Source organism: Echinops telfairi, unplaced genomic scaffold (assembly GCF_000313985.2).
Source record: "Echinops telfairi isolate 266 unplaced genomic scaffold, ASM31398v2 ScPeMD7_7429;HRSCAF=8467, whole genome shotgun sequence".
Taxonomy (NCBI): domain Eukaryota; kingdom Metazoa; phylum Chordata; class Mammalia; order Afrosoricida; family Tenrecidae; genus Echinops; species Echinops telfairi.
In genome coordinates, this window is record NW_022111329.1 from 658,490 (window position 1) to 671,482 (window position 12,993).

Below are 12,993 nucleotides of genomic sequence, written 5' to 3' on the forward strand. Positions count from 1 at the left end.
GGACAAGGGAACAAGAGACCTAAAATCAATGGTGAGGAGGACATAGAATGCCTGGTAGGGTTTGATCAAGTGCATTGTAGCTGAGAGGAATTACTAAGAGCAAAGTAACAGTCTAACATGATAGTGGGACAGGAGGAAAGTTAAAAGGAAATAGAGGAAAGAACAAAGAGGCAAAAGACATTTACAGAGGTATAAATATAGGCACTGTATATACGTAAACATTATCATATAATACAGATATAGGTCTCTGTATATTTATATATTAAGTATTAAGGTAGTAGAGGGGCATTGGGCCTCTACTGAAGACCTCAACACAAGAACACTTTGTTCTAATAACCTGCATTCTATGATGCTCACCTTCCCTACATGATCGCAAAGACAGAATGGTTGCACAAGCAAATGTGGTGTTAGAAGATATAGTGTCTGGGGTCTTAAAGGCTTGAAGATAAACAAGCCATCTAGCAGGGAAGCAACAAAGCCCACATGGAAGAATCACACCAGCCTGTGTGATCACAGGATCAGGTATTAGGCATCAGAAACCCCCCCAAAAAAACAATCATATTGATGTGAATTGGGGAGGGGGCGGGTTAGAGTCCAGACCCAAAGCCCATCTATAGATTGGGCAACCCCTCACAGAAAGGTCACATGTAAAGGACAAGCCAGCCAGGGTGCAGTATAGCACTAATGAAACACACAACATTCCTCTAGTTCTTTAATGACCCCTACCCCACCCCCAATTATCATGACCCAGTTCTACCTTACAAATCTGACTAGACTGGAGCATGTCCACTGGTTCAGATAATAACTATCAACACATGGAATCCAGCACTGATGAACCCCTCAGAAAAAGTAATGGGAGTAAGGAAACCATGAAGGAAGGGGGAAGGTGGGGGGAGAAGGGGGAGAAACGGGGAACCAATCACAATGTCCCCCAGGGAGACGAACAGAAACGTGAGGCAGCAAATGATTTAAGATATGAAAATAATAACATAATTTATCAAGGAGCCATGAGGGTAGGTGGGAAAAAAAAGAGGAGCTGATACCAAAGGCTCAAGTAGAAAGTTCATGTTTTGAAAATGATGATGGCAGCATATGTATAAATGTGCTTGATACACTTGATGTATGGATTGTTGTAAGAGTTGTAAAAGCCCCCAATAACATGATTAAAATACAATTAAATAAGAATTTTATATCAAGAAGTAATTGTATATAAAGAATGAATCTCAGCCCAGTCCAGCTCAAGTCCATGAGTCCAATGCTAGCTAGAGCCCTCTTTAGACTCACAGTCAAAGGTCGATGACGCAGAGAGGTGAAGTGAGAGGCAGGGAGATCACAAGCTGGTGGGTGCAGAGTCCATGGAGCAAAGGTCAGTAAGAACATGGCATATGAGACAGAAACAGTCCCAGAGAGAAGAAAGGCAAAAGGGCCGGTAGAGAGGAGAATGAAAGTTCCTCCATATCTTCCTTATAGGTGAGGCTATACATCCCTAAGGAGGCCTTATCAGGCTGTGACCAGGTTGCTAGGTTGGACTCCACCCCTACACTTTCGCACAGGTTCACATAAGTGCCACAAATGGATTGAAAAGATAATAGAAGTTGCCCACGAATTTTCTGAAGCACCTTGTATACCATTCCCAAGGAGAAGTCTAATGTAATATTGGTTTGTTTGGGGTAAAATATCTGAAGTGTGGAATAAAATAAGAAATCCAAGAAAAGATGAACAACTCTGTAAATCAGCTGTCACTCCATTTGAAACAAAAATTAAGCAATTTTAATTTTCATCCTGCTACGGCAAACAAATACAACTTTTTTTTTACAAATACAACTTCTAAATAAGCTGTATTTAAAATTTTTTAATCCAAACATAATTAAACAATGTCATATTTTCATCTAAATGGCTGTTTTTGGAGGGTCAGAAATTGCATGTAACTTCAGCTAACCTTAAACTTCTATTCTGTGCTCCCTAAAAAAGAAGTATGGAGGTAAACAGTTTAATTGGCTCCAAAATTACTATGAAATTTACCTCTAAAAATTGAACTCCCATAACTAGCTTTACCTACACTTTCACTTAAGAACAACAACAACAAAAAATCAGGTGCTATTGGCATGGAAAAACCAATCAGCAATCTTAGACATTTTGCTTTAGAAACACATGGTCCAGACTATACCACTGCAGAAAACAAAATTTATGCAAAATTCCAAAAAGATATGCAAACTTTTCATTTCCTATCTAGAGAAGAATCAAAACCATACAAGAAATATTTTGTGCAATCTCTAGACTACCTAGATAGATATTTTTGTCCTAAGTCCATTTTGGTCACCAGACTTAAAATGGAAGTACAGGGCAGAATGGGCCTCTTAAGAATCCGTAATTCCTGCAGATATATGCTTTAGGTGCTGGTCTTATACAAACAACCTAAAGTGATACCCAACAGAATCATACACTGACAATTGCTACACACTTTCTCAACCATCACAAGAATTAAAACTCCAATATACCCCCCAAAATAATTTAATTTGAAATCAACCCAACATAAACAGAACATTCATAAACTCTATTTATTCAATTATCATCCAAAATTCAAGTGTCTCGACATACACCAGTGGATTCTCCAGCTAACTGAAGCTTACACTGTGAGAGCAACCAGAAGTGGTCAACATTCTATTGGACACAATTTAAATTTTACATAATGCTCAGTGATTGTTATGAACTGTCCTTGTGTAGAAAGAGACAGTTTTAGATCCTCAAGGTGTCCTGTATCTGCTTTTTTCCTAAAGTCTCGACAAGATACCTCCTCTCCCAAGGAAATTGGTTATTTTTAATCTGAAGACTAAGAGGCAAATAATATAGAAGGCCATGTAAAAATAATAACATTCAAAGGATATAAAACACTGTCCTGAATTGAAAATGTCAATTTTTGTGATAGCTCTTCTCAGCTGTTCTGAGCCCACTTTGTTTACTCGATTACTGTTTTGGGAAGGAAAACAAGTCACATACATTGGGGGGGGGTGGGGGGTTAAACAAGGTATTACTGTATTATGAATGAATGTTTGGGAGACATGCAGACCTGAATTCAAATCTTACTTTTGTCATTTACTAATTGGGACAACCTTGAGAATTTTACCTATCTCTGAGCCTCAGTTTTCTCATCTTTCTACCGAAGATGACAATGTTTACCCAGCTGGGTTGAATGGAGAATCAATTATGTGTGTTAATCTTCACCTCATTCACAATAAAAAGTCAAAATTTTTAAAGGAGCTGATGTGTGGTAACAATAAAACCAAATGAATGCAACTGCCACTGACCAGTTCAATGTTTTCTTATATACTGTACATTTCACACAATTAAAAACAAGTAACGTGTAAACTGTCTGAACACAAATCACACGTAGACACTCAAATACTGTTTACCTCCTTACATGAGGATGAATTCTGAAACATCAGTATTTGAAAATAACCTGTAAGCCAAACATGGCTTGGAACGGCCATCTCTGCCTCTCACTACTAGATATCAACCAAAGAAACCGAAAGATCTTACAACCTATCAAAAGAGAAAACTTTAAACTTTGAAAAGAAAACATATACAAAGGCATATACTAAGCAAAAGCACTTAATATTCTTCTAAGTCAGTGGTTCTCAATTTTCCTAATGCCGTGACATTAGTAGTAGTAGTACAGTTCCTCATGTTGTGGTGACCCCCCAAACATAAAATTATTTTCATTGCTACTTCATAACTGTAATTTTGCTACTGTTAGGAATCAGGTGACCCCTGTGAAAGGGTTGTTCAACACACCCCCCCACAGGCGTCACGACCCACAGGTTGAGAACCCCTGTTCTAAGTAGTTTTCTCAATAAATGACATTCAAATATTCATTATCTCCTTATTTTAAGTCACCATTCTTCCTACTCCCATAAAGTAAGAGTTAATCTTGGTAATCCAGAAGGGAATTTCCACCCTGTCCTGGGTTGCCATGAGTCAGTCCAATGCAATTCAAAGGTGGAGAGTCTGAGTGGAATCTTTTGTGTATCTATTTTTAAATCAGTTCCTTACTCAACATTTCTAATATCACTTGAAAAAGCATTCATATGCCATATCTTATAGTTATCATTCTCCAAATACTGGATGTCTGAGTAAACCTTAAAGTAAATTGCATAAACCTTACACTAGATGTCAAAAAAAAACCAAATGGCATAATGGGTTAATACATTGAGCTACTAGTCACAAGGTCAGCAGTTGGAACCCACTAGCCCTTCTGCAGGACAAAGATGAGACTGTTTGTTTTTCACAACCTCAGGAAACCAACAGGGGCAGATCTACTCTGTCCTACAGGGTCACTATGAATTAAAATTGACTATGGCTGTGAGTTTGAGTTTACTCTAGATGTCAAGCATGAGAAACCATCACACTGACTTCATACAGAGGGATTATGGGAAATGCATCATTTTATACATAATGTAGTTTTACAGAGTCTCTCTGATCTACATCTCACAAATAACAAACTAAATGATTTACATGCCTTGATGGTCTTCTACCCCAGAAACTTAACATTCAAATCTTTTGGCAAACAACCAATACAAGTAAAAGAACTCTGAGGCAATTACTTTCATCCTACTATCACTTCAATCCTTCAAACAACCCAGTGAAGCAGATCTGTTAATCACATTAAAAATATAAGCACCAAAGTTTCAGAAGTGCTTTGTTTGCCCTAAGTTTTGTCTCTCCAATTCTGAGGTTCATGCTCCCTCAAAGTGCAAATTATGTTTCAAAATATTTAAATTAGTTAACTAACATGCCAAGTTTTTATCTTTCTCAAAATATTAATAACCAAGTCAAAACAAAATAATCAATAGTTTATCAACACAAAAGATTAAGTTAGTTCTACATGTACTAATATAAAATACTTGCCAACACAATAGTAAGAAGTCAGTAGTACTACTAAACAGAAAGTGTGAATTAAAAAATATTGCTATTTTAAAAATCATAGAAACTTTTACAAACAAAAAATATGAAGCTATTGTTTATCACCAGCTCCCTCCACCTAGGTCTATATAATTCTTTGTTTTTAAATTAGGAGAGAATTTATTAAAGTCTTAAAAGAGACAAAGACACAAAGACTTCATCCCAATGAGGGAGGTCATTAGCAAGAGGTCAAAATGGCATCCAATGGTTTGTTGTGATACTTTTTTTTAAAATTGGAAGGCAAAGGGAACTCATTAAAGCATGACTGGTGGCAGATCAATCGGTCACAACGTAGGTAGGACCACAGAAGCAGGAATGGGACTATGATTGGGACATGTGCATTGTTAGATGTAAGCGCTTACAAGACTGGTCTTGGCCCTTCCGACCAAGGCAATCAGGGCATGAGTCATGATACTGAGACCTCCAGCACGATTCATCAAGGACATGCCTAGGCAAGCCCCTAGGAGACCGCCCTCCCCAGGGCTGGCTGGAGAGGGGTGGAGGTAATCCACTTTCCAGTGCACTCGCTCTCTGAAGGCAAGATTATCTACATCCTCAGTGAAGGACCAGGAGGGCCATACTTTTCTGGAAGGCAGTGTTTCCACCAGGTCACAATCAGTCAGAATCTCTTAGATCACAATAAGCTCACTCAGTTTTGATTTGAACCCTTCTGCACTCAATTTACACGGAATCAAAATGGCAATTTTGGCACCCTTGAGGGACTCAAATTACATTTCTTTGAAATGTTCTTTGAATTTGGTGAGTGAGTGAATTAGTGAGTTTATTGTGCCAACCTGGCCAATAAACACATATGGATTAATTGAAGGGCAGAGAGATAAATGGCTCAGTGAGCCTCACCTTTCTAGTTCTCGGGTCTCTTGCTTTGTGATGGTCGCACTAGGGTGCAGCTGCCTTAGCAGTTCCCTGCTTCAGTTTGCAAGGCTGACTTCCTGCAAGACATCCCCAAGAAGAAGCCACATGAACCTACCCCAATGCAGCCCTGGGTGCTGGAGCACCCGTGTCGAGACCCCTGCCAGCTCTGAGATGTTTACACATTCACTGACTTGGCTTTCCTCCTGCAGTTGGCATCATTGCGTCTGCTTCGTGAGAAGGAGGAGGACTTTCTGGACAGGTGTTGGACATATGGGTTAATGGGTGAATATTGGACTTGTGGGTTTGGGCAGCACTGGGTTGGGATGTTTTCTTGATGCACAGTAAACCTTTATATAAAACTCTCTTTTACATGAGTTTCTGTAGATTTGTTTCTCTAAAGTACCCAGACTAATACAGTGAACAAAAAGTAGCTTGAAGGGGCAAGATCAAGGATGTAGAGAGGATGGCGTAAGGTTTCCCAACAAGTCTTATAGAAAAACCCTTGCTAGCCTCAAAGAATGTGCATGTACACTATCATGATTGGGGGGAAATTCTCAATGCTGCTTTCCTGGCATTTTTCTAACCAATGTAGTTTTGCATTTTCTCAACATCGCTTAATGCCCTGTATTCATCCTATGTTCTTTCATCTCCTTTGAAGTCTTCCCAAATTAGCTGTACCTCCTGAGCTGACCTCTGCCTTAAATTTAACTAGCCCAGAGATCCACTCAGAAACCAGTTTGATTGGACCTTTTTAAGAAAGGTATCCTAATGAGATTAAGACCACTCTATTACCGAAAGAACTTGTGTACAGCTGTTCACAGAGACATGTTTAAACACATTTTGTTTGGAATAAACCCTGGCATGTAGGAACAAAATCTAGTAGCAATAATTGTTGCGTTACCCTCATAAATACAGTATGTTAGCAATCCTATAAATCTATGCCTAGACAAATGGTTTGCTCTCAACCACTAATGTAAAAGTTTGTAGTTTGAGCCCACAGAAGAAAAGGCGTGACAAACCAGCTTCCACAGAGAAGGGCCTTAGAAAGCCTGATGATGTACATCCCAAAAAATCAGTCACTGAAAACTGGACAGGGCAGTTCTACTCTGACACTAAAGATAGCGCCATTAGTCAAAAGTAACAGGGATTTCTTTGTAATTTCTTTCATATATATGTATGTATGTATGTATATGTATATATACCTAGAGCACTGGTGTCCTTGTATTGGGGTGCTAACCTCAAGATCAGCAGTTTGAAACCAAAAGAAGAAAGATGAGGCTTTCTCCCATCTAGAGCTTCAGTCTCGGAAACCCACAGGGGCAGTTCCACCGTGCATGTAAGTCAGAATTGACTCCGTGGCAGTGAGTTTGTATTTTCATAGCCCTGTATTACACAGAATGCTATACAGCTCAGAGGACTCCTTAGAAGCAAGGATGGCTAGATTTTGTCTCATACTTCAGACACGTTATCAGGACAGATGAGTTCCAGGATGACAAGTAAAGTAGTCCTTGGTAGAAAGGTAGGAGAAAAGAAGACCTGCAATAAAACGGATTGACACAGTGATTGCAACAATGGATTCAAACACAAGAACAATTGTGAGGCTGTTGCACAGGCACTGGCAGGATTGAGTTCTTTTGTACACGAGGTTGCTATGAGTCAGAATCATCTAACAACAACATTGCCCTACGGCCCTAATGTCAGAAGTGGTAAAGTGGGCTACACATTGGGCTGCTTACCACAAGATCAGCAGTTGGGAACCCACCAGCTACTCCTTGGGAAAAATTTAAGATTTTCTACTCCTAAGAGTTAACAATCTCAGAAACCCAGAGGGCAGTTTTAAGTTCTAACCTGCCCTATAGGGTCACTGTGCATCAGAATCAACTCAGTGGCAGTGAGTGGCACTGTTGGGTAAGCATTAGAATCGGCAACCACAAGATCGGCAGATCAAATCCACCAGCTGGCCAAAAGAAAATGTGAGTCTATCTGTTCCTATAAAGCAGTGGTTTTCAATCTTTCTAATGCTGCAACTGTTTAATACAGTTCCTCATGTTGTGGTGAGCCCCCAACCATAAAATTATTTTCATTGCTACTGCATAACTGTAATTTTTCTACTGTTGTGAATCGGGCAACCCTCTGAAAAGGTCGTTCAAACCCCCACAAAGAGGTTGTGACCCACAAGTTGAGAACTGCTGCTATAAAGATTTACAGCCTTGGAACACCTACATAGGCTGTGAGTCGGAATCAATTCGATGGAGATGGGCTTGATTGTTTGGTGTTTCTTTAAATAGTGGAAGCTGCTGGCATTCAAAAACAAAATAATCACATTTTCTATGTAAATCTCACTATTAGAATATTTCCAATTGACAGCAAGTATACAATACTGCAAATAAATCTTTAAAACACAATTTGCTTTTACTCAGTAAGCCTTCATAGTATTGTATAAGTGCCAGGTACAATACTGGGAACTGCAAAATTAAGAAATAGCCCCAAACATTGTAGTTCTTATAATATGATTGGGTAGACTATCCAGAGAATCACAAAATAGAAAAGATTTTTTTGTTGTTGTTAATAGAAAAGATTATAGTCAATTTGTGTAATTGGTGCATATCCAATCATCTTCTAAGGAATTAACATTCAAATGAACATGTTGCTCAGTACCATCTAATCCTTTTGACTCACAGTGACTCCATGTGACAGAACAGAACTGAACCCCAATGTTGAAGGCTGTAATCTTTATGGGAGTAGATCATCACCAGCTATTTCTCCTGCAGACTCTTTGGACTGATTCAAACCATAAACCTTTTGGTTAGCAGCCCCAAACTTCCCCTAAGTGAACTTAAAGGATGAAAAGCCAGTCAAAGGAACACCAAAGCAATTTGAGCGCGGTAGTTAGGTGTGAATAATCTAGTCACAATGTTTGAATGTACTATCTATACTGAATCAGTGTATGAATTTTGTCACACCATTAACCTGAGTCTGTTTATTCACTTTTATAAAGTAGTAAAACTACTATTATAAAGTATTATAAAAGAAAAAAATGTTTTAATACAATTTTAATAGCATTTGCTGAGACTCAGAGTGGGAGAAGAGCTATTGATAGATAGTGGGGGCAGGGGGGAGTGCACAAACCACTAAAATGTGGAGGGCACAGTGTAGAGAAGAGGTAGGGAGTTGATAATGGAAATTCACAGGAGTGTTACACCAAAATGTCTGTCAACTGAAGAACTGAGAAATAAACTGTGGTATTTATCAATAGAATGGCATGTTAAAAAAGGAAGTGTCGAAGCATGTTACAAGAACTCTGAGAATCCAGAAACAGTATTAAATGTCCAAACGAAACAAGTCAATAAATAGATGAACAGTTGCATAGGGCTGCAGAGGTGTGCTGGGGGAAATGGAGGGTAACTACTAAAAGGTACAGAATTTTTTATGGGTTGATAAATTTTTCTCAAGCGGATTATAATGATGGCTGCACAATCCTGTCTATATACTAAAAAACAATTGCACACTAAAAGAATAGTATGATATGCAAATTATACTCCAGTAAAGCTTTAAAAAAAATGGCTTGACGTTTCCACCCCCAGTAGATCAATAACTGAATAAAGCAAGTAACACTGACTACAATCTTTCTGCTCAGGTTATTGCCTTACTATATATATACTGATCTCCAAGCCAATATTCTGGATAAGATGCTGTCTAACAGGAATAAAACACAAGCCACATAAATCTTTTTAAACTTTCAAGTAGCCATAGTAAAAAGGTTTTTAAAAAAGGGGGGGGGGGTGTCAAATCCACTTTAATAATACAAGGGGCTTCAAAAAGTTCCTGAGAAGTTCGATTATCTTTTCATCCTACAGTTGCATGACCTCTTTGACTCCCCCTTGTACTATCTTGCTTACCCAGGTGCGTCCCATCCAAGATTAAAGTTTTTAAGATCAGGTACCTTCCCTATTTTTTCCTAAAGATTTTTGTCAGTGGCATTTCCTGCCTTATTATTTGCCCTGGTGGTATAGTGGGCTGAAAACCTCAAGGTTGCTGTATGAAGCCACAGGAGAAAGAGGAGGCTTCATAACTCCTTTAAGAAACTCGTGGGGCAGTTTTACTATGAGTTGGCATTGACTTGGGGGGGAGGGGGGGAGAGGATCATGCTAGTAAATGTATCATCTACAAACTACTTTTCAGAATTTTATTTCATTTTCCTATAGGCACTTCCCTTAACAAAACCCACATACATTTCAAATTGTCTTCGGATCCTTGGTTCAATGTTTATCATGTTTTATGCTCAGAAAGAAAATAATTACCAATTAAATAAAAACTGACCATCAGAAAAGTGGCTTTAAAGTCTTTAAAATTTTGCTTTGATTTCAAAAGTTTTAAAAACACAAACATACAACTTAGAATTCTAATTTCATCATCTACAAAAAGCTAAATCATCCTCATAGGTATCCTAACAAATCTATTTATAAGATTCTAATTTTGTGCAGCGAAAGAAAGCAACAAAGCTAATGATGGCCTGAAATAGGACTTGTACAAAGACCTAAGGCTTCTCCAAAACATAATATAGATACCCACCCACTAGAGTAGCTAAAATTAACAGACTGACCATGTCAAATGTTACCAGGAATGTGGAGCAACAGAAATTCCCATACACACTGATGAGCTTGCAAAACAGTACAAACATTTCTCAAAAAGGCTATTTCTTATAAAAGCAAGCATACTCCTGAACTATCACCCAGCCATTTCCCTTCTAAGTACTCAAACCACAAAAAATGGACGCTTACATCCAAATATAAAAAAAGATTTATACTAACTGGAAACAATCCAGCTAAGCCTCAACAAAAGAACAGATAACGTATGGCATGATAACATGACGACGAACGACAAATTACCAAATAATATCATATAATGGAAATGCAATAAAGGAAAGAATTTCTAATACACAACAAAAATAAATCTCAAAACATGTCCAGTTAAAAAAGCCTTACCCAAAGAGCACATATACAAAATCACATGTAAAATTGTTGAACAGGCAAAATTAACTTACGGTGGAAAAAAAAAAGTAGTTGATGGAGGGGAGAATGACTGAACTGAGAAAGATGCTCTACATCTTTTTTTATTTTTTGATGCTCTACATCTTGATAAGGCTTTGGGGTACATGGTTGTACGAACGTCAAATTTACCTTGTAGTTTTAAACTGCTGAACTCATTAATGACAGAGGCATTGAAGTGCTTTTTAAAAGTGGCAGGTATGCAACTTATTTTGAAATGCATCCAAAAAATAAAATGGGCTGATAAAATATTAGAAATGTGGCACAGTAACTACATTAAAATGCTAACTGCACGTCAAACAGTAAGATATGACAAAATAATAATTTATAAATTATCAAGGGTTCATGAGGGAGGGGGGCGCGGGGAGGGAGGGGGAAAATGAGGAGCTGATGCCAGGGGCTTACGTGGAGAGCAAATGTTTTGAGAATGAGGGTAAAGAATGTACAAATGTGCTTTATACAATTGATGTATGTATGGACTGTGATAAGAGTTGTAGGAGGCCCCAATAAGATGATTTTTTTTAAAAAATGATAACTGTGGGTGATGAGCATATATATGGCCGTTCATTGTAAAATTCTTTCAACTTTCCCATAATTGGAAAACACAAAATATTGAAAACTTTTATAGACACAATGACACAACCCCACCCTCACAACAATGACAACAATGTGGTGATTCAGTTGGTGCTAAATTTCTTAGCTTATGTGCTACACTCTACTGCTTCACAAAACACAGCTTTAAAAGCGAACATCCCAATCTATTACTGTTCCTTGGAAAGCTGATTATTGGTATAGTTCAGCTGTGTCCTTTCATTGTTTCAGTTACAGATCAATAATGGATCAACAATAAACTGAAATAATTTGTTGAATTTCATTAAGACGCTTCAATTAGTCGCACAATCTGTGTTCCTGAGCAGATTTCAAAATATTCAAGTTATTGGATAATAGTGCCCATTAACTTTTTTAAAAATTCAATGCAAATACCAGAATCTGTGTAACAACGCTATCATCTCTCAATAATCAAACAAAAACCATAAAACAGTACCATCTAAGCCGCTCACGCTGAAAGTAAAATAGCAAGTCATCAACGACGAACGCTTTCCCCCTTTAAGCCTTTTACTATAATTTAAGGTTTGCCTGGAAGCAATTTCTACGTCACAGTGTTCGTGCTAACCACCCCCAAGATTGGGAGATGAAGATTTCAGAATCTAAAACACGTAAATGTACTTAAATGTACCCAAAACCTACCTTACGGCAGTAGAGGCACAAAATAATAATGCGCCCTTCTCCTCCCCGTCCCTTCCTTTTTCCCCTGTATTCTTGAAACAAAAACATAGCCTGGGCTGACGCTAACCGTGCACCCGCCGGGCCTCCACCCCGCCCCGAGCCAGGCGGAGGGTCCCTTTCCTTTGTGAGAAGCTGAAGCGGCTGGGGGCGGGGAGCTGGGGCTGGGGTGGGGGGGGGGGGGGGGGGGGGGGGGGGGGGGGGGGGGGGGGGGGGGGGGGGGGGGGGGCAGGCGGTGGTGGAGGGCGAGGAGCCGGGCGGCGCCCTCCGTGCCACAAACAGGCCGCGGCCCTGCCACAAACCTCTGCGGTGTCCCAAGGAGCAAAACCAAAAGCTTGGATGTGATCTAATCTGGGAGGAGGCCCAGGGAAAATGGCCGGGCCACTTCCGGGGAATCAAGCTTCTCTCCGGGCCCCCCAGACCTCCGGCCACGGGCAGAGGTCCCTGCCGCCACCTCGACCCCGGTCCGCACCCCAGGCGGTCCTCACCTGCTGGACGGAACTGTTCTCGGGCACGGCGAACTCCTCTTTCTCCTTCGGGGTCTTCACGGTGACTTTCATGATCTTGGGCTCCGCGGAGGCTGCGGCCGCCGGCGCGCCGGCGCCTCCTGGAGCGGCCGCGCTGTCCTGGGCGCCCGGAGGGCCGCCGCTCTCACCACTCTCGGCCATGGCGGCAGTGACTCAGGAAAGGCGGGGGAGCAGGCAGGCGCGGGAGCCAGGAGACGCCGCAGCTGGCCGACTCGGACAGCGAGAGATGCAGGACACACCGCCGCGGTGGCAAGCGGCACGGAGGCGCCCTGGCGGGTGAGGGACCGCAGGACTCGCTGGGG

At 40.2% G+C, this 12,993-nt stretch overlaps 1 protein-coding gene across 3 annotated transcripts in view; it reads right to left on the reverse strand.

The window, feature by feature from the left end:
• Positions 1-12,972, reverse strand: part of UBQLN1 (ubiquilin 1) — a 58,674-nt gene extending 45,702 nt beyond the window's left edge. For 2 of the 3 annotated variants that reach the window (XM_045298623.1, XM_004715956.3), the window contains exon 1: positions 12,653-12,972. In XM_045298623.1, coding sequence (XP_045154558.1) covers positions 12,653-12,832 — 180 coding nt within the window. In that variant the 5' untranslated portion in view covers positions 12,833-12,972. The remainder of the gene's footprint in view (positions 1-12,652) is intronic. The other variant, XM_004715957.2, reaches the window with a different exon arrangement.
• Positions 12,973-12,993: the final 21 nt, after the last annotated feature.